Below are 26,934 nucleotides of genomic sequence, written 5' to 3'. Positions count from 1 at the left end.
AAATATTTCTTTGCATAAGGATACCCCCCCCCCATTTATATGACTGTCTCCACTCCACCTTCATTGCAAACAAGCGTTAATTTACCTTTTATTCAGACACTGTTCCTTTGTACACTTTACAATGAAATAAGCACATATAACCTTTCTCCTGGGAGTGAACCACAGTTAAATGCATGGATAATTTCACAAGTGCCCTGCTCTTTGAACATATTTACCAGGTATGCGGATAAGGATCACCCAGTGTTGGGCTAGATGAGCTAATGCTCTGACCTAGTTGTTAGAGGTTGGGCCGAGCAATCCTAACAGGAGGGGAGAAGTGGAACAGTGAAGTGGCAGACAATATGTCACTTCCAAAATGTGGATGATTCATGCCTGCCAGGCAGCAGGTGGAGATTGGTGTCTCTCCCACACCCTCCCTCTTTCTTTCTTTCTTTCTTTCTTTCTTTCTTTCTGTCTTTCGTTCAATCTCCATTTCTAGGGATGGAATTAACTGTTCCAGCTCCGTAACCAAGAGGTGTAATCCTGGGCCCCTCAAGAGAATGGAGGAATTTTGGATTGAGCAGATACAAGTCTGCCTCTGCCCTACCTCAGGGCAGACTGCCAGGATTGGATCTAGGCCTGCGGAGCTTTCCACAGGTGTAGCTGCGGTTTCCAAGGCAGAGGTGTGCTTCCCCCATAGAGCCTTTCACTCTGTCACCACTATGAGGCGGGGGAAAGGCTCAGGGAAACTTGAACAAGGTCTCAGCTTTGTCATTTATGGGCAGCCGTAGAATTACTGAACGTATGCTGAACAAGCTCTGACATCTTGGGGCTTGGGGAAAGGACAGAAAGCGGGGAATAGACTAAAGGAGTACCATCAATCTGTGGTCCTTTCCAAACTAGGATCTAATCCAGCATAGCTGTTACGGTGTTAACAAGCGAACTGAGTAGGACCACATGGCAAACAAAGGATTTATTTTGCCTCGCAGACGCATTCTTGAATTGGTAACAGCCCAATGAATACTTTTTTAAAATGTGCTTTATACTCCATTCCAGCCCTGTCTACAAGGGGTGGATTGGAGAGTTTCTATTCTGTGGCAGAGGACAGAGCAAATCTGGTGTAAGTGAGCAAGGCACAGGACCATTTAGGGAGCCATCCAAACCCCAGATCTGCCAGGATGAGCAGAGTTGGAATAAGTAGGTCTCCAGCTGACTCTGAGCTCAGCCAGCTTAAGTCCCTTATCCTAGTTCAGCCAGAGGAACACTGGCATAAGTATTCCATTCTTGTGCAACCAGGGCTCAGCTAGGGCTCAGGTAAAGCCAGCCAAGCTGAAGCTAGGCAAATCCTGAAAAGGGGGTGTTCCAGGAGAGTCATGGAGGCAGGGCAGAGTGGGATGGGGCAGGAGAAAACAAATCCCTAGTCCAAACTCCATTTAACCCCGTCACATCCCCTAACAACCCAGTGGAAGAAGTGTGCATGCACACGAAAGCTCATACCAAGAACTAACTTAGTTGGTCTTTAAGGTGCTACTGGAAGGAATTTTTTATTTTAACCCAGTGGAAGTTACACTGGGGATTGGATGGCATAAGTCAAAGTCTACTTTAAAGGTTTGTTTTCCCTCTGAAAGACTCAGGCCAGCTCCACCCGTGGTAGCCCTGCTCCTGAATAGTGTTTGGAATAGGGGCGAATTACACTGGTTTATTTACTCTGGGGTTAATTACGCTGGTTTCCTACAGTCTGGATCACTCTCATCAATCAAGAAAGTTGAGAGCTCTCAGAAGTACTCAGGACAGTAATGGAAATTAGGCCAGAACCTTTGTAGATTTTTTTTAAAAGAAATAATAATGAGAATATATAAGAGCAGAGAAAGATATTTAGAGAAAGTAACAGGATTTAAAGAAAAGAAAATGTTTGATCATTTTGTCACGGAGCAGGGATAAATGAATTTAAACAACCCATTTCAATGAGAGTGAAAGGGCTTTGAAATGACTATTGTCATTTCGAATTAGCCCTAGATAAAAAACTGTAGCATTTTTGAAAATAAAAAAGCATACACCAGCTCCATGTCTACACAGAATGGAAGGAGAAGAGGGGAGGAAAAAGTGTACAAGATGCTTGCCCAATAAATGATGAAACTGGCCCTGTGGCTAAGACTGACCTGAAACACAAAGTTTAGGAGGCCAGTTTTTTGTTTTAAATACTTCACACTTAGAAGCAACGAGTTCACTCTGGAACAGCACCCAAGAGAATACCTCACTGCAGCAAAGCTATGGGTGAAGACAGACAGGCATTCTAAGTGCGGTGGAAGTGGTTGAGTGAGTGTATATTCTCTGCCCTGAAAACAAATGCCTGCAACAAAAAAACAGCGAGCGTGTGACCAAAACCACTTTCCCCGCACTTAGAACGCCTGTCTGTCTTCGCCTTCAGATTCCATATACTTATCCCATATACAGAAAGTGACCTGACTGTGCATTAACTCACATAGCCATCATAGTGACGGTGCTTGGGCAGGCACATTCCTCCATGCACAGCAAAGGAAATCATAGTTTTGGGATGTGCCTCATGCCATAAAACAACTCTAGAGAAGCCGTGACCCTGTGAGCGAATGCTCTGAGAATAAAGGAGCGGATTCCATCTGAGCACTTGCCTCCCAGGTCTCCACACAAACTATGGGCTTAATTACAGGTAGGTAGCCGTGTTGGTCTGCCGTAGTCGAAACAAAATAAAAAAATTCCTTCCAGTAGCACCTTCAGCAACCTGTTGTAGTTGCTGAATTGCAACTTATTACCAAACTTAAAACCACGGAGAGACCTGGTCTGAATAGAGACATTGGATTCTTATCTCATTATACATGATATAGCTATTTTTAGCCATCTCACCCCTTGGTTTTTCATGTAAGGCCAATTGAAGTTGTTAACAGTCGTCAACAGGTTTACCACACCTATCAGCCAATCACCCATTCCCACCACCCCTCTGAGTAATACCCCTCCCCACCCTATCACTATATATAAGGGTCTGGTGACGTCTGCTTCGGTGTATCAGAAGAATTGTGCATGCACACGAAAGCTCATACCAATAACAAACTTAGTTGGTCTCCAAGGTGCTACTGGAAGGAATTTTTTTTATTTTGTTTCAATTATGGGCTTAATTTTATTGCCTGTGCATTGATTTCCCTCTCTCTTAAGTGTTACTGATCAGTAACTGCCATCCAGGAGTGGGTGGGTGTGCAGATTCTTCCCAGCTAATTTGCTTCATGGCCATATTCCATCTCCTGGCCATCTCCCCTCTCATCCCAGCAGCTTGGGCCAGGGAACATCTTCTGCACCCTGCTCAAAAAGCTGGCAAGGGGGGCACCTGTAAACTGAGGAGCTGGATCAAAAGAAAAACATAAGGAGAGGCCAAAGTCCTATTTAGTGAATAGCCCACTCATTGTTGATCTCAAACCACTGGTACTCAGAAGCTGCTGCTGATACTAGAAGTAACATAGACATTTGATTACGCTAACTTGGTTCTTCACTAATTTCTAGGGGATACAGAAGTACTAGAACAGGTTTCTCTAGCTGAATAAATGGGTCTTTTGCGTGAATGTCCATTTGTTAGGGCTTCAGTTTTGTTTTAAATGTATCATTTGTCTTTGTGTGTTTAACCGTTTATAATTATTCTATGTGCAAATTGCCTTGACACAGTGGTTTAGAAGGCAATTAATAAATCAGTTGCAATAACAAGGATTATCACAATGACGATTATGAGAATCAACGTAGTCTTTGCCTAGGACTAAGGTGAAACTGTTCAAAATCCTTTATTATTTTTGCTGCCACCAGGAGGTGTAATGTTGTTACATTTATAGTGCTGAAATCTTGTTCTGTATACGCGGTTGCATTTTTTTTTTTTTAAAAAAAAAAGATGTATTGATTTTAGATTACACAACATGTAACGATCTATAGGCTCTCCTCCCACTCCCTGCCTCCTCGCTCACTTGTTCAACCTAATCTGCTGCTGCATTTGCTGTATGTTGATGTTTTATTATTGCCGTTGTTGTGAAATTGTTCTCAATATTGTTGCTTTTGTGAGCTATTGTTGTCCCCACTGTGTTAAGCCACATAATTCTTTTTGTTGGAAAAGCAGCATACAAAAGAAAGTAGTGGTGATAATGTAGCCATTATGACTAGCAGCCATCAAAAGCCTTATCTGCATTGCTGACGAGGGAGAGCTTTTTCGCTGAATTGCAAACTAAAAAACCAAAAACAGAAATAATAAAATTTGCAGAAATCACTTCCTCTGGAGTGAGAGAACATTGGAGAAACACATGGCACCTTCTAATCCTCTCCTTACAAGAATGCATGGGGAGCAACTTGTGGGGATCGACTAGCCCTGCCACAACCTCCAAAGTATACAAACCAGCCCTGAGCTCAACAAAATCCAGACCCTCTAGAAAAATGTCTGCGTAACTCCCACAGCCAAATCTTTTCAGCCTCCATCCCTTGCAGACACACGAAACTTCAAGGTTTGTCCGATTTCACTAAGAGCAGTTCAAGAATAATCATGTGCAGACTCTGACTTTAATGACCATGAATCACTGCCAATTATTGCAAGGCCACACTCTATTCAAGGCCTCAGGGCCACAACATCATTTTCCCAACATGTACAGCAACAGAACATTTCTTGCCTTCTGCGTACTACTCAGCATCTCAGCACTGCTGAATCTGACACTGCATCTGAGGAACGCAGAATACCTAGAATGACCCTATATAAACTTCTGGGCAATAATATATCTAACAGAACATCACCTCAGCAACTGCTAGTTCAGCAGAAATCCCCTCACTTCACTTCCCATTTCTCGCCCCTTCACTGTCAGGGAAGCTTAGGTGTGGGAAAGGTTATTAGGAAATAGCTGCTACTTTTCCGGCTTCCCCGCCCATACCCTTTCCTTTTCAATGGTCCCCGCTCCCCTCCCTCTACTTCAGCTCTCTTAGCACTAATGAGTTCAGAAAAGACTCCGGCAATTTGCACTTCAGCCCAAGCCAAAGCACACAGGCACACACCTCTCTGATCGTTTCCTGCTCAAACAAAAGTCTGCTGGCTCATGGCACTGAACGTGGTCCAGGAAAGGCTCAGGGAGGGTGCGGGGAGACAATCGCTGCACCCGAGCAAGAGCCCTGTGCCAAAAGCAGGCTGCATTTCCAGGGCAGGGCGTTGGTGTCACCCTCTGGCTTCCTCTGCAACTCCATCTCCTCGCAGGCATCCTATTTACCAAATGACTTTGTTGAGCAAAACACTGGCCGCAGGACGCAGCCTTGGCTAACCTTTAATTCTCTAACAGTGTTATGTAAAAGCGCCGGAGGAAGAGCGAGAGGCCTAGTAATGAGAATCATTCAAAGGGAGCTGAGAGAGTGTCAACCTACACTTTGCTCCAATGTCAGCATGGAATCCTGATACCAGATCCTCAGGTTTTTTTGCTCAGAATTTGTTTCTCTCATGTAGTGCTATACTTTCACAGAAGTCACTTGAGAGAGAAAGAGGGAGAGAAATTGCCTTAAAACCCTTAATAAAAATAGGATATAAATATCCTTGACCCTCTCATGGTGTTTCTGCAATGTTTAAAGGGTGCCACCCTCCTAAGCATCATAGACTGGAATGCTAAGACTCACTGAAATTCAACAGGATTTATTTCTGATTGAATGTGTTTAGAAGTATACGGAAAGCTACCTTGCTGTTCCACTCCTTTCAGCTCCTTTTTGCATGCAAAACACTGCAGGAGCTTGCCAAAGCCAGTGAGATGAGGAAATTCAGTTTACCATTTAATTAGTTGCTGCTCATTAATCACCACTGCATAAACTCGCTCAAATTATTTGGCTCCCAGTCCCCACAAATGGCTCAAAGCAAGGGTATTCAAAAACGGTGAGCACCCCTGCCTGAAAAACCAAAGTGGCCCCAGTTCAGCTCCCTCAACTGGCCCACTTTGAACTAGCACTGCCACTCCTCCTTTGTCATCCTCTCTGGCCCTCTATTCTCTTTCCTCAAGGACACAGGCAGTGGCACAGCACAGGCTTTTCTGGAAGCATGCCAATGATGCTCTTCTGTAGTGGTTAAGAGCAATGGACTCGTAATCTGGTGAACCGGGTTCGCTTCCCTGCTCCTCCACATGCAGCTGCTGGGTGACCTTGGGCCAGTCACACTTCTTTGAAGTCTCTCAGCCTCACTCACCTCACAGTGTGTTTGTTGTGGGGGAGGAAGGGAAAGGAGAATGTTAGCCGCTTTGAGACTCTTAGGGTAGTGATAAAGCGGGATATCAAATCCAAAATCCAAACTCTGCTGCAGCCTCCTTGGCTGTGTCATGGCCTCTGCTGCACAGCAGGCAATGTCTGCAGGTGACAGCGGCAGGATGGCCCAGCACATAGGTGGTAGTGCAGTCCAGGCAGAGATTGTTGACTTTTTCAAATGTGCACCAACAATGCACTTCTGGCATACCCCGGCCTCTGCCACCTTTGCCATGTCATGACCTCCACCTGTGGCCACAGGTGGCAGTGGGGAAAGAGAGAGAGAGAACCAGCCAAGGTGGAGAGTGGGCAGGAGATGTCCCAAATTCCTCTCAGGAAATGTTGGAGCATATGCGAGATGCATGTAGTAAATTAGTATATACAGCTTAGACCTCACGCATACACACGTGTTTGCTTCCAACATTCAGAGAACTTTCCAAAATGGAAAAGCATTGAAACATACAAGCCCACCCTTTTCACCTGTAAGGCAAAGAGGTGCAAACCGAAGTTGTACCTGCTGACTCAGCACTGGCTCAAAATTATCAGTGAACTTGTCAAAGTGAGAGATCACCAGGCAACAGAAGGATAGACTGCTGGGATTTATCTTCAGTTCCTAGCTGACAGGGCAAAGAAGTCAGAGCAGGTAGTCCTATAAACAAAATGCCGTTTACGATGTTTTAAGACTTCAAGTGGAGCCATTTAACGCAAAGCAAAATGTCCTACAGATATTGGTGCAGCTGCAGTGAACAGAGATTCATGGAAATGATGCAAGTAAACTGGCTAGATTGAGCCTATGGGGTTTTACACCCTCCCTTCCATGGAAAATATCCATGCAATCAACACCATTTATATGATCAAGTCATTCAGATATAGTCCTGAGCTCTGCAGGAATCACTTGTAGAAAAGTGCTTCCAGTGTAGCACCCCAGACAAGCAAGAATCAGACATTCAAGTACACTTTTAGCCATCACACACACACACACACACACACACACACACACAATCCACCCATCACTGGAATCGTTTACAAAGTGTTGCCTGGGAGATAACCACAGAGCAGCTATGCAACTGGGTGGTACAATAATTCACGCTCTTCAATGACTGTGCTCTGCTTTCGGTAGTGAATTGCTGGCTCCATGACAGATTTGTGTACTTTTCACATTACAATTTGCTCAACAATTAGAGGAAGTAGGCTCATTGTTCAGCAGCAAACGTGGGTGATTAATTGATTAAATGGAGATAACTAACAAAAACACCATTATCTCCGCCCCCTCCCATCAACTATTCACAAAACACTTTTTTCACGGGAAAGAATATTTTTCAGTTAATCAAATGCCTAATTCTTCCTGTTTAGAGGGAGAATATCACTGGATTCTGGGTTATGGCAAGAACTGATAAACAATTTGGGTGCTTCTGTTGCAATTAATATGTTGGCTGAAGGAACTGACAATAGGTTAAATGGTGGTACTTTTAGAGGGCCTATGATAACCAGGCCAGTGTTTGTTTCCTTTTCAGATTTGGATTCTAGCCCATATAAATCTGTTTATGTTTATTTTTCATTAGATTAAAGGGGCCACTCCACAAGGAAGCATCTATACACTGCTGCAATAAAGATGATGCCACAACACACTGAAAATTTCATTTAACATCCAAGGATAAAATACAGCATTTGCGGCTTCATTCATGCATTTATTGTTCTAAATATTCTGGCATATGGATCATCAGGTTTTGCAGCATAAGTCAAGAAATGTTTTAATGGTGTAAAAATATGAGCCATCAAGGGGGAAGGGCTCAGGTTGGATCCACCTTTTTTGTATACAATGAATATTTACAATCAATTCAATAAATGTGAAATATCCTTTGCGACTTTTTCTGCATACACACCATACATTTAAAGCACCCAGCTTCCCCCAAAGAATCATGGGAGACGTAGTTTACCCTTCACAGAGCTACAATTCTCAGCACCCTTAAAACTACAGTTCCCGTGATTTTTGGGGGGAAGCCATGGTATGCTGTATGCAGTATTTATTAAGCACTTGAAATACAGAGCTGATCAATAAAAGCTGATTCGCACATGAATATTCAAAATCTCATCTGCTGAGAACTCATTACTTGGCAATTCGCAGCTGAATGTTCGAACCACTGTCATAGGAAAATATTGCACATGTGGCATGACAAGATATCTGTGTGAGGTCTTCCAGCAGTGAAGCTTTTATCACATGTGAAATAGCAAACTGTTTTATATTACAATAATGAACAATGAATCATTACAGTAATCTGCAATGATGATTTGAGGTCCCTCCACTCACTAGCCTGCTTAAATAAATGGGTCAAGAATTCCCTGTGGACCAGCAGGCTCGTTCAGCAGTTGCACTTGGTCCACAGGGCCATTCTGAAGCAGTCACAACACCTAGCCATTAGCCGCTAAATCCCATTGGCACTTTATGACTCAGGAAAATCCACTGGCTAAACTCCAAATTAGATTGCTCTTCCTCGACTACGCAAAAATCCCTTGGCAATTTTAGTCTGAGAGGCTTATTGTTAGTTAACTGTTATGTAATTGTTGAACAGCCTCCGTACAACAGTATTAAGGGAATCGTATCCATGGTACTCTAATCAATAAACACCACATTAGAAAAGGAGATCACAGGCCCCAGTAATTTAATTTTCACTGATAAATTAAATACAGCTGGTCATGGAAACCCCCTTGTAGTGCCATTCATAATAACATGATCACTTCTATCCTGCTACTGATAAATTCACCTTCCCACCCTTCATTGTGCAATTAGATCCTGTGCTTCAAAACCCAAAAACATGTGCACTGAAATGATTGGGGAATGTACATGCAAAAGAACATTGGTGCTATCTGTGTAGACCAGGGAGCGGGACCTTTTTCAACCCAAGGGCTGGGTCCTTCTGGCAGCCACATGAAGGCGATGGGCAGAGCGCGAAGCAAAAGTGGGTGGAGGAACAGCTGCAATTTCTAACTTGCACAGTAGATCACATTCCAACCATATACAAAGCCAGAAGTTTCTGCACATTCAAATGCTTATTTCACTTTCCAGGTAAGCAAGAGTAACCATCCTAGCTGAAGAGCTCATTCCAGTCAGGCAAAGAAAGGCATTCAAAGTGTGTACAAAGCAGGGATGGCTAGAGACCTAAAGGGCTACATTGGCTCCCAGACCTGGGTTTCCCCAGCCCTAGTGTAGACAAAAGTGTATATTTCATTTGCAATAAGTGCTAAGCATCAGTCTCTCTCTCTCTCTCTCTCTCTCTCTCTCTCTCTCTCTGGAAAACTGCTTCATAGATCCATTCTTATTTCTCAGATTCTTACCATATTAAGGCTTTGGGAATTAAAGCTACCATACTTTTCTGTGTTTAAGACTAGGTTTTTTGTTTTTGTTTTTACAGGAAAATGATGTTTAAAATTGGAGGTCGTCTTATACATGGGTAGTGCCTGGGGGGGGGAGTGGGATTGGTTGATGCCGCAAGCCGGAGTTGGTCTGCAGCGTGTTATTGGTGTCTGCAGCAAGGGGTGGTACTGATTGGTTGTTGGTGCGACAATTGGGTGGGCAATAGGCTGCGTTTGCCGGCAATGGGACAGACATTAGGAGGCTGTTGCGAAGTGCGCAAGTATTAGCGTTGGCCAGGCGGGTGAGTGAAAAAGCTCAACAACTCTGGGCAATTTCCCCCCATTTTCTTAATGTTTAGTCCCCCAAAATAGGGGACGTCTTATACATGGAAAAGTGCAGTACTTTCATGCACAGCCTGCTACTGTGCTCCCCCTTTGTGTTTTCTCACAGGTGTCAGATCTCTTTCTGTTGCTTCCACTTGTGAGGAAAGGACATCTCTTCACAATCGATGTTCAGACAAGGGTAACCAAAAGGGAATCAAGTGGGTCAATCGACTCCCCTATGAAGAAAGGTTGCAGTATTTGGGACTTCTTATTTTGAGAAAACAAGGAGAAGGGGACGACAGAGGACAAGATGGTTGGACAGTGTTCTTGAAGCTACCAGCATGAATTTGACCAAACTGCGGGAGGCAATGGAAGACGGGAGTACCTGGCGGGGTTTGGTCCATGGGGTCATGAAGAATCAGACACCACTAAGTGACTAAACAACAACAACAACAGTTTAGAGAAACGGTGGTGACATGACAGGAGTTCCAATGAAGCTGCATGCTAGAACATTCAAGATAGCACATAGATAAAAACTATAGAACTCCCTCCCACAGAAGGCAGCGATGGCCAGCTTAGATGGCTTTAAAAGATGAGTGAACAAATTCATGGGGAAGAAGGCTATTGATGGCTACTAGGCATGATGGCTATTTTCTACCTCCACTGCCTAAGGCATTATGCCTCTGAATACCAGCTGATGGAAATCACAGGAGGGGAGAGGGCTCTTGGGATCAGATCCTGCTTGCGGGTTTCCCACAGGCATCTGGTTGGCTACTGTGGTTAGATGATGCTGGGCGTAGATGGGCCATTGGCCTGATCCATCATCATCATCAACAACAACAACTTTATTGCACTAGCCAAAGGTCATGACATCATTCACAAAGGGAACAAAAAGAAAAGCAACAATAACCATAAAAACATCAGGCACTGCAGATACAGTAAACCACAATCACGTCTCCTAGAAATTATTTGTTGCATACGATAGAATAGCAGGGGGTTCTCAAGTAAAATGTGCCAGCTTCAATGTCCGAATCACCTTTGCAATTGACCGCTACTTTATCTAGTTCTTTTCTCCTGATCTTCTTAGCTGCCAAGGCATATAGTGCTACTTTATAAGTTACAAAGTCAACAGTATCACTCAGCAGCCATTTCACCCTTTCCACCCTGTTCAAGTGTGTTCCATTCATAAGCAGGGGTTTTATAAATCGGTCTCTTGTTTCTATATATAGCAGGCATTCCTGATCCAACAGGGCTCTTCTTATATTCTTATAATAGTTTAAAGGCATTATAAAAGTACATCATTTTGTACGCATTATCTTGACAATGCCTCTCTCTAAGAACACAATTTCATTCCACATGTTTTATGCACTGACAGACACTCCTACAGCCAAACATTTTGCTGAAGTATTTCCTAATGCGAGTTTGGGGACAGGGAGGTGGAACCGCATATATATATACACACAACAAGAGGCAAACAGAAAGAAAGAACTGAGTGTGCATTCACATACTACCCCCTTCTTCAGCCTAAGTTAAGCTGACCTGCCTGGAGTACAATTTAGCACACTAAACACTATTAATAGCCATTTCACAGCATTCAGCTCCTGCTGCGTTCTCAGACGCTTCAGCTAATCTTATTCTATACAGAAGCAATGTGATTCAAAATAGGAAAGGAAAAGGTCACACTGAGTCTTTATGGTGTTTCTTTCCTTAAAAAAATAAAACAACAACGGTGCAAAGGTTCGATTCTATTATACCATTGGGGAAAGGACACAGCTCGGTGACAGAGCATCTGCCTTGCATGCAGAAGGTCCCAGGTTCAATCCCCAGGTAGGGCTGTAAATACCCCCCACCTGAAACCCCAAAGAGCTGCTGCCAGTCAGTGTGGACAATACTAAGCTAGATGGACCAATGGTTGGACTGGGTACAAAGCAGCTTCCTATGATCCTCTGTTCCCAACATTGCATTTAAGGGGAAGGCTGCATTGTTTACTCAGTGGGGAAGGGAAAGCTCTCTGCATGTCATTAAACACACCTCATTACTACTGTGTATATTCTAGCAAAAGAGCTACAGAAACGTGAAATAAATCCCCACATGTGGAAGCCACTAGATGGGATACAAGGAAGACAGGAGGAGATAGAAAAGTTTTTAGAACACCCATCTACAATCTAAACTGAAAGACAAGGGAGCTGCTCTGTTTTTCTTCTGCAGTACTGAATTCCAGATCAGTTTGGCTGATCTCCGTCTTCATAGGACTATCTATGCACAACAACGTCCTGGACAGCATCTTTCCCTGCCTGTCCTCCCTCCCCAAGCCTATTACTGTACAAAACTTATCTGCTAGAGGTTTCTGGCCAACAGCCTAAGTAGAAGAAGGTCCAGAGATATGAAAGGTTTAAGCCTTCAGTCTTTTCAAATCAAGGACCCATTTTTGGCTCACACATATGACTGGGGACTCACTTCATAATTTCCCCAAAAAAATTTATATGGAAGGTAAACGGCCTTTCTGTGCGCTCTGGTTTCCGTCATGGCGTTCCGCTGCACCAGAAGCGGTTCAGTCATGCTGGCCACATGACCCAGAAAGCAGTCTGTGGACAAACGCCGGCTCCCTCAGCCTGAAAGCGAAATGAGCGCCGCAACCCCAGTCACCTTTGACTGGACTTAACACTGCGATCCCAGATACAGTGAGAGCAAGGTACCACAAACTCTGCAAAGGGAGAGGCATTCCATGTTACATTCAATAGGCAGAAACTGGAAGGTCAATGAAGCTTGCCTTTCTTTGGATGAAGGCTTGAGGAGATCCAAGTTATTTTTCAAGACTTGACTCGGGGTAAATATGCAGGCATCTCTTCTTTAAACCCTTTTAACTTCATTTGCTGCTTTAACCTGCAATCCTAATCTTGTCTACTGATAGGTATAGCAAGCAGGGATGAAGTTTTGACTGAGAACTGGACATGGGGAGGGGAGGTATAATAGTTCTGTAATGGTTAAGTGCCATTTAATACATGGTTAACAGAAAATACTTCCCAGGGACATCCCCACAAAAGATTCAAGTTTGTTGTCTTTCTTATGTAAATCAAGGAAATGCATTAGCATAGAGAATGGAAGCGGCAGAGGAAATCTGAAGAGAGTAAAGCAATACTGGTGTTCTAAGCTTTAGTGTCTTTAACGTCATTTTCGTTTTACTGTTTAGGCATTTACATGGCACTCACATCACCGGGGGGGGGGTGCCCCCCTTGAATAGCACAAAGATTATGGGAGCAACTCAGCAAGGAATTGGGTGAGCAGACAAGTCAGAATGCAGACTGGCTTCATTTTTATGCTGCTTTCACAAACCTGGCTTGGGCAGGGTCACAGAGCAGTCACAATCCCACAAATTCTGTAGTTATCAACTGCAACCTTCCAGAATTTACAACTTAAGTGCCACATACAGGGTGGCACTGTGGTTTAAACCACTGAGTCTCTTGGGCTTGCCGATCGGAAGGCCAGCAGTTCGAATCCGTGAGCTCCCCTTGCTCTGTTCCAGCTTCTGCCAAGCAAGCAGTTCAATGTGAGTAGATAAATAGGTGAGTAGATAAATAGCTGCGGTGGGAAGGTAAACGGCATTTCCGTGAGCTCTGGCACTCATCGCAGTCCTCCATACGCCAGTAGCGATTTAGTCATGCTGGCCACATGACCTGGAAAGCTGTCTATGGGCAAACGCCGGCTCCCTCAGCCTGAATAGCGAGATGTGAGCCACACCCCATAATCACCTTAGACTGGATTTAACCATTCAAGGGTCCTTTGCCTTTACTTTTTACCTTACTATGAAACTAATGAAGCTTAAGCTTCAAGGCCCCTAATCTCAGAGGGGCTCCAGAAGTGATATTAGTCCATATTCTTTTTTTAAAAAAGGGTCTAGTAGTCCCAATTTGATTCATTTTGTTGTTGTAAATATTTCAACAATCCCACAGTTTGAGAGTCACTAGCACAGATGTTGTAAATGTTGTTGTTAACAACCCCATTGAAGAATATAACAGTGGTTACGCAGACTTTGTTTCTGGTTCAAGCTTCACGGCCTAGGTCCACCACTGGGCATGCAATAGCAACTGAATATCCATAATGCATACTCTTTCCATAAACTAAGCTGTGGCAACAGCAGTGGGGTGGAGTCACAGAGGCACTCTCCCACCCCTGGCATTGCTGCCACTCACCTTGATTGGGCCACAGCAGGGTTGTGGCAAGGTCAGAGATGTGCAAACAATGAAAAGGAAGACCAGAAGTTGTGAACAGAAGAGAGCTATAACCCCAGTGTACAAAATTCTTAATCCCTATTAATTTAAACACTTAAAACTGCTACTCTCCTGACACCCCCACTCCAAGTACCCTGCTCCATGGCGGCCTCCTCTTGCATTTCCAGGTTGGCTACTGGCTGATGCTGTGAGCCCTTTAACAGCTCAAATCTGCGCAATTTGTAGGCAACTTTTACACTTCCGTCCCCGGTAATAATCAACTCAGTTTATAAAACTGTGAATGTCAAAAGGCACAGGGTTGCCACAAACATATATCAGGAGAGAAAACACCAAGACCCAATCCAGGTATGGCATCTTAAGGCACCTTTAACGTTTGAGGAAAGGGGCTGGGGATTTGGAGAGCAATTCTCCCTGTTTTGTGGCTAATATAAAAATAAAATAAAAAAGTTCTTCCAGATTCTCCTCTGTTTCCTGTTCAGTCAATAAATCTGCACAAAGAAAAACATATGCTCTTACAATAGCCCCTTTGCCAGCAGGCACACAACCAGCTTGGCACATGTTGCATAGACCACCAACTACAGCAGCACTTCATTATGAGCTGTGTGCAGGGTGCCAGATGGGAAGAGAAAAACAGGGAGCCAGCCAAGGCAGACTGAAGTGGTGGCGTTGGGCCAACTTCACCACTGATGGGGTGCAGACCTGCCATACCAGCATCCTCTGAAGTACAGGGAGGCCTTCATGCTTTGCTCCACAGAGTTAGGGCAGAGGTGGGTGGGAGGAGCAGAGAAAAGAGATAAACAATAACTCAAAAAAGTCATTTCCATCTGAGAGTTTGTCCAGAAATAGAGGCTATGCCTGGTTTCTGAGATAGAGCATTAAATTACAGAGCATTCAGAGATTCTCAAAGTTCTCAATGATTACATTTTTTATTGATATCCTTTGACAAAGACTTAAACTTGTGGAGAACAGGACACACACACAGCTCGTGGCAAAAGTTAGAAGGTCAGATTCAGGCAAGGTGCTCAGAACATAAACCCCAGAACTCAATATGCACAATAGACCAAAAGTATCTTGCTAGGCATAAATGGAGAGATGTCAGAAGCGAGGCAAAGATGTTTGACAGTGCTGGGGAGCAGGAGACATTTTAGCCAAGGCTTCCCCAATCCAATACATTTCAGGTGTTGCTTGACTAGTTGCCATGCTCCCTGACCCCTGGCCATACCGGCTGGAGTTGATGGGAGTTAGGAGCCCACTATGTCTGGCAGGCATGTGAGGAAAATGCTATAGTTCATCTGTCATTATGGCACTTCAAGCAAAATGTCCACAGGAAGAGAGTTGAAACCTAGCATAGCAGGAGAAATGAGTAAACCAAAGAACAAGATGACAAAGAACAAGAGAGACCAAGACAGAGGTCAATAATCAGCTAAGCACACCTCTGGTTACTTAATTTCCGACATGCCAGCACACACATGATTTTCTGCCTCTGAACTGTCAATAAGAAGCAGACGTGTGATGAAAATACAGGATATCATTCTCTAATCTAACAGAAGGTTTGTCACAGGCCCCTTGGCTCCATCAGGATCTGGCACGGCTAGGCAACCCAGACAGAAGAGGAGGAGGAAGAAGAAGATGGGCTTAAAGGCTGGTACCTAGGGATGGTGGCTCTCCCCTTGTAACTCAAGATACTGGAGAGGGGGGAAGCAGATCTCCCAGCCCACCCCAGTGCCCCTCCTGCGGAGTGCAGGGCCTCACTGGGGAGGGAGGGGCTGAGCAGCCAGTGGGAGGGGCTGAGCAGGAGAGGATAGTGGTGATGGAGGTGGAGTCAAAGGGGCAAGACACAGTGTTGTCACCAAGAACCAGGTGCCAACTTTGCAGGTGGGAACAGATGAACCAGCTCAGATAGAACACGCATTTGCAAATATGGCTGTCTCATAAGGCCCATCAGTTTTGTGAGTGATTGAGCTCACCCTGCATCATCTTTAAAAGCTTGGGGGGAGGGTGCTGACAAGTGTTGGGACATCTTTGTTGCTCCTGTTCAGTTCTGCATCTCTTGCCTTGCTCGTATACATTGGAATCATGACTTTCAGATCCTGTGCTTGCTGCTATCTCTGTACTGTTTATAGCCAGAATAAAAATATCTTCCTTACTCCCAAGTAAGAGCCAGTGTCGTTGTGTTTTGGGATGGGAGCATGACAAGGCTAAAGAAATGAGCAGTTGTACAGAAGGTCAGAGTGTATGTCTTGTGATGAAAAGATGCCCATCTGAAGATAGTAAGTTCTCCTGTGGGAGGTCAGCCTCGTGCTTTAATTAAATAGAGGGAGGGCATCGTTGTTGCTGTATGAGAATATAATAAAGAAAGGCTAGGTAATGTATGGAAGTGAGAGCTGGACCATAAAGAAGGCTGATCGCCGAAGAATCGATGCTTTTGAATTATGGTGCTGGAGGAGACTCTTGAGAGTCCCATGGACTGCAAGAAGATCAAACACATCCATTCTTAAGGAAATCAGCCCTGGGTGCTCACTGGAAGGACAGATCGTGAAGCTGAGGCTCCAATACTTTGGCCACCTCATGAGAAGAGAAGACTCCCTGGAAAAGACCCTGATGTTGGGAAAGATGGAGGGCACAAGGAGAAGGGGACGACAGAGGACGAGATGGTTGGACAGTGATCTCAAAGTGACAAACATGAGTTTGACCAAATTGCGGGAGGCAGTGGAAGACAGGGGTGCCTGGCGTGCTCTGGTCCATGGGGTCACGAAGAGTCGGACACGACTAAACAACTAAGCAACAAGGTTTTTTCCGGGTCCCAGAAAAAGAACAACTCTCTCAATGTTCCCCTCTTCCTTCGCATGCAGTGGAGCTTTCGAAGCCCGTGCCAGAAATTTGGAGAGAATTAAATTGATAAAATCAACAGAGAGAGAAAGAAATATATTCAATTGGCCCACAGCAGATTTTTTCCAGGAACACAGGTAAAACATCCAAGGGTAATGAATATTTACTGGGCTGATCAGAAGAACATCTGCCTGTCCTTGTACAGTTAAGATTGGATTTTGCTGCCGCCATATATATATTTTTAAGAAAGGTACGGCCACTGACTCACATTTTAATGCTTAACGCAATGATACGCTCATGGCTTTTATAAATATAAATGCAGTCAAATGCAGCAGCATTTTATTGTACTTTTTACAAAGCAGATGGCAAATATCAAAGGCCAAACTGTAGCCTTTGGGCATACTTCAAGGGGCCCAGAGAAATATTTGGCTTGCTAGAGATTCTTCGTCTGCATCTGAAAAGGCTCCTCTATATATAATGATTTAGTAATGTGCACTCGCACAATAGTATACAACACACAGCTTTTTCAAACATTTCCAGGTCGTTGATTTACACTGGCCCCCTTACACACCGAACCTTTCTAATTCAATTAAAACCTCAGCCCGGCCAATCAATACAAATGCAGCCTGCCTTTCTTTAATGCATACAGAGCAGAGGCCACAGCTACAGGCAAAGCGAGGCCCAGGAGGCAAATTCTGCAACCTACAAGCCTAGTTTCCATTCCAAACTAACACTGCCATAAACACTCATAGCTCCCTGTCCCCCAGCTTGGACACAGTCCAGATTTCAATACAATCCAGGGAGTGCTTCACACATGGCTTTTTTTCTTCCCCAATAGAAAGATAATATCAGTGTAGGGGGAAAAAACAGAAGCACAGCATCCCTTGAGAACTGAGGCCAAAGTATTGTATTTTTCCACAAACGTGTGGGTCCGAAAGTGCGGGCCCTTCTAGGCACAGGCTTCATTTCCAAATGAGACGCTGAGATATCAGTAACTGGTTGCTGGCAACAAGGTTTTGTTTATTACTTAGCAGTAAATCCGGATAAAAGAGTGGGGTGGGTGGGAATACTGGCTGGCATTTCAATGCCAGCGAAGTCCTGTGGATACTGCAAAAGACTTGCATGCCATAAGGAGTTGTCAATCCCACATTATGTGTATGCCATCAAATGCCAACAGTGTCCTTCAGCTCTCTATATTGGACAAACAGGCCAAACCTTACGCCAAAGAATAAACGGACATAAATCTGACATCAAGAATCACAAAACAGAGAAACCAGTAGGAGAACACTTCAATCTCCCAGGACATTCTATACAAGATCTCAAAGTAGCTGTTTTACTACAAAGGAATTTCAGAAACAGACTGGAAAGAGAAGCTGCTGAATTACAACTCATTACCAAACTTAAAACAATGGAAAAACCTGGGCTGAACAAAGACATTGGATTCTTATCTCACTATACATGACTAAACCATTTCTCACCTTCCCACCCCTTGCCTTTTCCTGTAAGACCTATTACAGTCGTTAAGAGTCGTCAAGAGGCTCTCTCAGCTATCTGCCTATCTCCCATTCCCACCACCCTTCTGAGTAACACCCCTCCCCACCTTCTCACTATATAGAAGGATCTGGCAACTTCTGTTTCAGTGTATCTGAAGAAGTGTGCATGCACACGAAAGCTCATACCAAGAACTAACTTAGTTGGTCTTTAAGGTGCTACTGGAAGAAATTTTTTTATTAATCCCACATTAAACACCCTTCTTGGAGCAGCCTAACCCTATACAGTGGGGTGTGTGGATCTGAGTCTGTGTACACACCATGCATTTAAAGTGTACCCCCCCATACAAGAGTCATGGGAAATGAAGTTTCTAAAGGGCGCTGGGAGGTGTAAACTACGGCTCCCAGGCAGAAACCAATATGTTTAAAATGCATGGTATGTACACAGCTTGACAGAATGGCCAATTGTCACATTCATACCACATCTGATATTAAACTAGGGTTGGATCAATCTGTCTACTTCCCATCGGGTAACATCTGATGTTTTTACCCACAGTTCTGTTCCATTTTCACATTTTTTTAAAAAAACCAACCTCTCAACATATGAATTTGAATGTGTATTTACATGGGTATGTATTCCCTTTCAAATTAATATTTAAATTTGTATCCTGGTCACTTAAAATATTAGGAACTGTGTAATAAGGTTTAGAGAAGCACAAAATATGGTGGATACCATATTTTTGTGTGTATTAGACAAGGGCTTTTCCTTTAAAAATTATCTTAAAAAATGGGGGGGGGGGTCATCTTACACATGGTCATTGCATATTGGTGATGTGGGATTGATTGCTTCCACTAGCCTTGTGCGTGTTATTGGTGGCTGAAAGAAGGGCTGGTGTGAATTGCTATCGCTGCAGCAATTGGGCGGGTGATTGGTGGCTTCTGCCGGCAAGGGAACAGCTTTTGTGGTGTGCTGGTCCACCCCCACCCCCCCATTTTCAATAACTCTGGGCAATCTCCCCCCATTTTCTTAAGTTGGAGCCTCCCAAAATAGGGTGTGTCTTATACACTGGGGCATGCTATACACGGAAAAATACAGTAAGTGCTGGTGGATTAGCCTGAGATATGTGGGTCAGGGTAGTATTTGCCTACGCTTTACTCAGAGTACACCAGCCCAAACTAAGGCACATGACTGGGGGCTCATCCCCACTTCTACTTGTCCTGCTACTTTTCTCCAGGAAAATCCACTGTTTACCACTGAATCAGACATCAAACAGGTTTTCTCTGTATTGACATTTTCTGGGGGAAAGCACGGCAAACGCCAAACTGCTCAAACTCATACCTAGAAAGCACAGAACAAGCTTTCTAGGCATGGGACAAGTGGAAGTGTGGACGAGCCCCAGGTTAGGTCCATTAATTTCAATAGATCTACTTTGAGTAAAATTCAGGTGCATACCACTCCCAGGTGTATCCAGGGCTTTTTTTCAGCCAGAACTCACCGGAACTCAGTTCCGGCAACTCTCAGGTAGACACCATTGCCATTATAAGAAGAAGAGGAAGAAGAGTTTGGATTTGATATCCCGCTTTATCGGCTAACATTCTCCTTCCCCTTCCTCCCCCACAACAAACACTCTGTGAGGGGAGTGGGACTGAGAGACTTCAAAGAAGTGTTACTAGCCCAAGGTCACCCAGCAGCTGCATGTGGAGGAGCGGAGACGCGAACCCGGTTCCCCAGATTACGAATCTACTGTTCTTAACCACTACACCACACTGGCTCTCATCAAGGGAAGTGTTCACTGTGAGTTCTGGCATCTCTCTTTCTAGAAATATAGCATTGGGTGTATCAGAACAAAGAAAGATCAATGTTCTCACGCGTGCCTGTTCAAAGGGTCTGCAACAACTTGACTTGAATCTACTTCAGTAGCAGCATGCCCATAAAGGTTTGAGCCTAGGAATGCTGAAAGCTGGAGTTTGCCTGAAGTAATTAAGAGGGCTCAGTGTGCATGTGTGCCCCCTAGGGGCCCATCTCAGAGTCAATGTATACCAGCTGCCCTATAATAAGGAAGAAGAGAGTAAGGCAGGCAGGGTCTGAGCCAATTGCTCTGTTTCCTCACTGCCCCTCTTCCCAGGCCACAGCCAACTTTACATTTTGTATCATTTATAGCAAGCATGTCCAACTCCCGAGAAACTGCGATCTACTCCCACTATAAAAAAACTGGAAGTGATCTACCCATTGGATTGACCAAAATTGTTGAACTTTTTGGGGGAGAATTGAGTTGTTGAGTTTTCTGCAGGGAGCAAGACCCAAAGTTGTTGGCTTATGGGTGATCGCTCAGGATCACGTGATTCACCAGAATCAACCAGGAACACCCTGTGATCAACCAGTAGATCTCAAGTGATCACATGATTGACCAGAATCAACCAGGAACGCCCCGTGATCAACCAGTAGATTGCAATCGACCTGTTGGACTGCCCTGATTTATAGGGTGGGTTTTTTAATTGGTTATTGGGTTTTTTAGAATTGTAAACCACTTTGGATGCCTTGTCAGAAATCATTGCAAAAACACAACTGGCGGCTGGTGCGGGTGACACTTACCACAAGCTCAGAGAACCTTGCATTGAGCTCCTCTGCTGGTGGGATTGGCACAGAGAACTCCAAGAATTGCAGGGGGTTGTTGTCCTTGAGGTTGATCTCAGGCAAGTCGCTGCCCCCAAAGCAGCAAAGGAACCCCAAGGCATGACGATTCCTTTTTCGGGGAGCCATGGTCATCGTGATGTGAGGTGCTATCTAACAATCATGATCTGCAGAGAAAGCAAGAAAAGAAATATAACCAAGAACCCCAAACCTTCTTAGCTTCTTCTGTGATAATTAATAAGCAAGCTTTTGAAAAGAAATGGGGATGACGTTGAGGCAGACTGAATGCCAAATGGCTGAGTTTCTTTATTGCATTCCATAGCTGTCAAGTGTCCCTTATTTGAAAGGACAGTCCCTTATTCCAGCGTCATGTCCCACTGCTGTCCCTTATTGATGGATGTCCCTTAAATGTCCCTTAAATGATGTTCCTTAAATTTCAAAGGAAGCAGCTCCTCTCCCTCCCTCCTTGCCGGCCAGGGAGGAGGAAAGCTCCAACTGTGTTGCTTGGTTGTGTTGCTCACCCAATAAGAAACCTAAGAACGACTGGGGGGTGAAGCTTGCATGCCTTGTGTGTGGCTAGTTAATGCAAGCTGAGGGGTTTTTTGAATGCTGGACGCCATTTTGTTGCACGTGCTGCTGCAAACTTTGTAGTGCAAAGCCAGGCCGGGGAGCCATCTTAAGTTGAGGCTGCATAGGCCTTGTAGTGCATGTGATTCAGATTCTATTCAGTTGAACCTCTGGTTACAAAGTTGGTTGGACAGTATTCTTGAAGCTACCAGCATGAGTTTGACCAGACTGCAGGAGGACAGGAAGACTAGAGTGCCTGGAACAGGTGAGGCTGCTGGTCCCTTATTTTCAAATCTGTAAGTTGACAGCTATGTTGCATTCCCCCCCCCCACTACTTTGTGTAAACATATTTGGAAGTATAAATACCTCAAAACTCTATTCTTAAATAAAAATGAAAATACAGAGAGAAAAATATATTATATAAAGACAATTACAAAATAGTAAATGTAGAGATAAGGGTCAAAATGAGATTGACAAGAGTCCTTCACATAGCTATTAGCCTTTTTTCCACTAACTTTTATCCTAGGAGAAATTTCCCCTTTTTAATATACAAAAACTGAGCAAAAATCGAGAATAGGGTGCTAAATGCTTATGCACTGTCAGGGAACTGACATCAGAGCAGAGGGGGGAGGCGAGGCTTCCAGATTCTGCAGGAGAGGGAACGAGTAAGGGTAGAGAGAGAACGTCATCTGGGGAAGGAAGTCCAGGTGACACCAGGAAGAAGGGAGAGGCAGAGAGCATCTCGGAGGTGAGGCTCCGAGACTCTTCCAGTGAAGTCAGTGAGGAGGGTGGAGGACCACCACTAGGCAAGAAGCCTTCCGCGCAGAGAGGCGAGGCGAAGGTTGTCTGTTAAGGAATTCTTATGCTGGAGGAAATTTAGGAGACACCCAGTCACGGATTCTTCAAGTGACTGAGCGGCAGCACCCAAGCTGCTCAGTTAGGGAAAGACACAACTACCCCTAAGCAGTTTGGAACAGCTAAAGGTTTACACACAAGCAACCCCAATTCCCATGACATGCACACACCTCCAAATTAAATATTTTCCACAACCTGAAGGTTTCTCACATTGATCTGGGAGTATGATAGATTAAATATGTCAGAATGAATTATATGGATGAGTGTTTTCTTCAATTTTTCCATTCCAGAAATTAATTAAAAGGGGCCATCTTTCAATAAATCAATCTTCTAGTTAATGAGCATAATCTCTTCTTCAATAAATTGTTTTAGTAAAACAAGCGAACGAAAGAACAAAAAAGCGGATTCCCATACTTTACCTGAAAGAATGGCAGGACACTACAAAGCTCTTAGAATGTCTGGGCAATCTTGTTGGTTTTAAAGACAGACACATTTTGCAATCATAAGAGGTTTTAAACTAAATCCCAGCTGGAGGAAATGGAAACACTACATACACCAAAGGCCCACCACATATAGGTAAGCCTTAAATACAAGAACTTGGGTCCTACAGGAGAGCCTAGCAAGCTTCAAACTAAAACAGCAGAGAGACACTGGATCTGAATATCAAAGGATTTCAATGTCTCATTCGCTAGGAGCCAGAGACCAATTTCAACCCATGGGCAAATTTCTGTTGTGGGGTGTCACATGCCTGTGATGGACGGGGCCAGAGGCAAAAGTGGAAGGAGCAATGGTTGTGATTTTTGTACATCAAAATTATTTAAATTCCACCCATGCAAAAGCCAGAGGTTTCTAGACAGGCAACTCTCCATTTTCCATCTAGGCAAGCAAGGAGCATTTGGACCAGGGTGCCAACTTAAATAGAATAAGGTGGGGGGGCAGGTAATCAATCACAAAATATGGCACATGAACACCATTTGAAAGACAATGCCTATCAACTTTGGGGAACACTCCCTCAAATATTTTACTTAGGGGGCCAAAGGGACCTCAGCCCCTAGGAGTTGGCTCCTATGATTTGGACGCATTCCAACCAGGCAAAAGCACTTGTGGAAGGTGCAGAGCAGGACCAATAAGGGAAAAGGGGAATGAAGGTAGCCTAGAGAGAGTTTCAAGGGACAAACTGAGAAGTCTGGATGGCTGTGTTTGACCCCTAGGCCCAAGGTTCCCTACCACTGCTATACACTTATTGCTGCTGGGTGAAGGTTTCCTAATAGGGGGATATCATGGGCTTCTGGGAGTAGAGCAAAATTCTAAAACCTTTTGAGTGAGGGTGTTTATTTCCCCCTTCTTTCCAAACAGTGGATAAGCACACCTGGCTCTTTCAGCTGCTGCTGCTGCTGCTGAAGTGTGTTTTGAAAGGCAGAAATAGCCATGGGTCTAGTGGGACAGCACATAACACATTGCTGCCACTTGGAGCAGCATGGACCAGGTTTGTTTTTTTATTAAAAAAAAAAGACAGGAGGAGGAAATCAATCCCTAACCACAGTGTGTTAGTCCTATGAAATGTTCCCCAATCTTTCCAAGCATTTCCCCTTCCCCAGGCCCCTTACCCCAGAAGCCCCCAAAATATGGCCAGTCCAAAAGTCCCATCCACTCCTAACAATAATGCACGGAGAATGTGGAATAAACCTGTTGAGCTTGAACTCCAATTACAGAAAAGTTAGTACGACTTCTTAAGATTTAACCGATACGTGGTGGGGCAACTCCCTGGATCGCTATGTAACAGCTGAAGGATAACAGCTCATTGGGAAATGATGTTTTTAACTAATGTTATTCCTTTTCTGTTGCATATGTTTTTGTCTAAAAACAGGTACAGAAATTGAAGAGGGCAACCAAGGTAGTCCTGAAGAGAGAGCCTGGTTAAAAGCAAATGGAAATACATTGCTGAATCCCAGCTCTAAACTGTGGCTAATCTCAGCACCCCCTCCTAGCTGATGCTGTCTTATACAGAGTCAGACTACTGGTGCATATAGCTCAGGACTGTCTCCACTAATTGGCAGTGGCTTTTGAGGTTTCTGGCAAGGGACAGTCCCATTGCTACCTAGGGGATTGAACTTGTGACCTTCTACATGCAAAGCAGATTCTCTACCACTGAACCACAGCCCTTCTCCATCTTCATTACATCGGAATGAGGCTTATGCATTTGACAGTTGTCCTTAATATTCCTGGTCATGCTGGACATCTGTAACCACTCACTAGAGCCAATGGGTAGATTCCAACACTTGGCTCAGACAAAGATTTCATATCACAGCACAATATGATCTTGCACAAATCACTCAGCTATTGTATACTGACAATAGCTAACTTAAATATTCACTGCAAAAAAAGCACAGCTAAGATAAAGATTATATAACACACTTATGCACATTCAGAATCAATTGCAGTGTTGATTCAATTCCAATTCCTTCTTGGAACTGTTTTTGAGGTGGTATATATGTGTGTGTGTGTGTGTGTGTGTGTGTGAGAGAGAGAGAGAGAGAGAGAGAGAGAGAGAGAGAGAGAGAGAATGAATAAGTATCGCAGCTGAAAAAAAGTAATTGTCCTAGATCTTTCAGAAGAGATCTTTAAGTGAAATATGGTGATCAACTGTGTTTCATACTTATTAAAAGTGCTCCCAAGGTGGAAAAAGTTAAGACGGAGCAGGCGATTAAAGCATCGTATTAATATTAAACCAGTAGAAGTAGAAAGTCACAGGCGTTTCATTTATTCATTTAAAAGCATGTAACTAATATATTAGCCAAGATACCCACTACATTAGACTTGGGCAATTCAATCTTGTGCAGGCTTACTCACACAAATGGCACACACTCTTTGGTGAGGATGCAATTTTATACACACCTCATGGAAGCCTCGTGGAATTAAACGCAGTTAACTTCTGCATAAGCATTATCTAAGATGACCCCGCACACTGATTTTGAACTCTACTATGTGGACACAGCCCCTTTATCCACCATGCTGCAGTCGCCATCAATCAAAGTAGTAAATGAGAGTACTTTCCCTACCCTTCCATGCATTCCAGTGCTTGTGGTTGAAAATCTTGTGGCCTCCACACTTCTACAAAACTTGCAACACACCTCAGTTCATGCTGTTCTGGGGGACATGCATCATACTGCACTTCCCACTTCATCATGCAGACTGACCATGCTGTCATCACAGCCCACAACAGGTAATCCTGGGCCTCTAACTGCAACCTCAGAGACACAGGACACCAGCAAGGTTCTCCTCAAGCTGCATTTGAGCAGATGGCCTCCAAGCAAAAGGAGTTTCTTCAGCACTGCTGAATGCACACAAAAATTTAAGAGGCCATTAAGCAAGCCAAAGAGACGGCCCTTGAAGGCTGGACGGAGACCTTCATCACTTCAAACACATGGTTTCTGATTTACATTTTAGAGGAAAGTCTATGCATGAAATAACCTGGGCATGAAGAGTTTGGGTTGCTGTCAGAGATGAGGAGGGGCAAAGAGAAGGAAGTCATTGGATCTCAGCATACAATGTCAACTGTGAGTTGTACATCCAAACAGGAAGTCTCCTGCCAGGAGTTTGAAAGGAAGGATCTGTGCAGTCCACACAAAGCTGCATATTTTTCCCTTTTAAGGGCCTTGTTGTTTGACAGCTTGGAGGCTTGTGTTATTTCCTCCACCACCAAAGAGCTCTATCCTTTTCACTTAATCTGCAGAATAAACCATTATTTTGAGAGTAAATAATTAAAAGTGCTCTTTCAAGAGTCTGGCTCCTCTGGGCGCGAGGGAGGAAAGGCAAGAGATGGCAGGTGAGCAGAGTCACTCACAGCAACAGCAACACAGCTGAGTTTTGTCGGGCAGGGTGCCGCTATTGGTTCACCCTAACCTGCCCCGGGACACACTGTCTTATTTATTTGCCAGAACAAGGCTGCCTTGTCCTCCAGCAGAGGCCAAGCACACGGGCTGAAAAATCAACTTCGCAGTGGTAGCAGCAAAACTAACATACCATGTCCTCATTTGTCTCAACTCCTCAGGACCCTTCACTACATAACTTAAGACTGAATGTGTTTTGTGCTTCCTTTACTCCTCCATGATGATCTGCCAATCCATTTAGCAGATGGCAGGAAAGCAGCCCAAACTAAAGGAAGCCCAGCTTTCCTGGATACTAGCATCAAGGCAGGACTGGCGTTCAGAGCCTTAGCACTGGCTTCCAAGGCACATTCTTACAAATGTAGGAATTGTAGTTCAAAAAGTCAAACGCCAGTTTAGTGTGGGATCAGGCGTCTCCAAGCCACCCACGCAGAAGTAAGCCATAATGCCTCTGTTATTATTATGCAATGCTGTACGTGTGCGGCTGGGAGAACAAGTAGCAAAAGAGTATATTGTTTCTTTCAGACCACAAC

At 44.2% G+C, this 26,934-nt stretch overlaps 1 protein-coding gene across 7 annotated transcripts in view; it reads right to left on the bottom strand.

Annotated features, from left to right (window-relative positions):
- The window catches only part of DAAM2 (dishevelled associated activator of morphogenesis 2), a 226,984-nt gene that overhangs the window by 119,277 nt on the left and 80,773 nt on the right, over positions 1-26,934 (bottom strand). For all 7 annotated transcript variants that reach the window (XM_081186365.1, XM_081186362.1, XM_081186368.1 and 4 more), the window contains one exon: positions 21,054-21,259. In XM_081186365.1, coding sequence (XP_081042491.1) covers positions 21,054-21,227 — 174 coding nt within the window. In that variant the 5' untranslated portion in view covers positions 21,228-21,259. The remainder of the gene's footprint in view (positions 1-21,053; positions 21,260-26,934) is intronic.

Source organism: Podarcis bocagei, assembly GCF_964188305.1.
Source record: "Podarcis bocagei genome assembly, chromosome: 3".
Taxonomy (NCBI): domain Eukaryota; kingdom Metazoa; phylum Chordata; class Lepidosauria; order Squamata; family Lacertidae; genus Podarcis; species Podarcis bocagei.
This window is presented reverse-complemented; position numbering and strand designations above follow the sequence as displayed.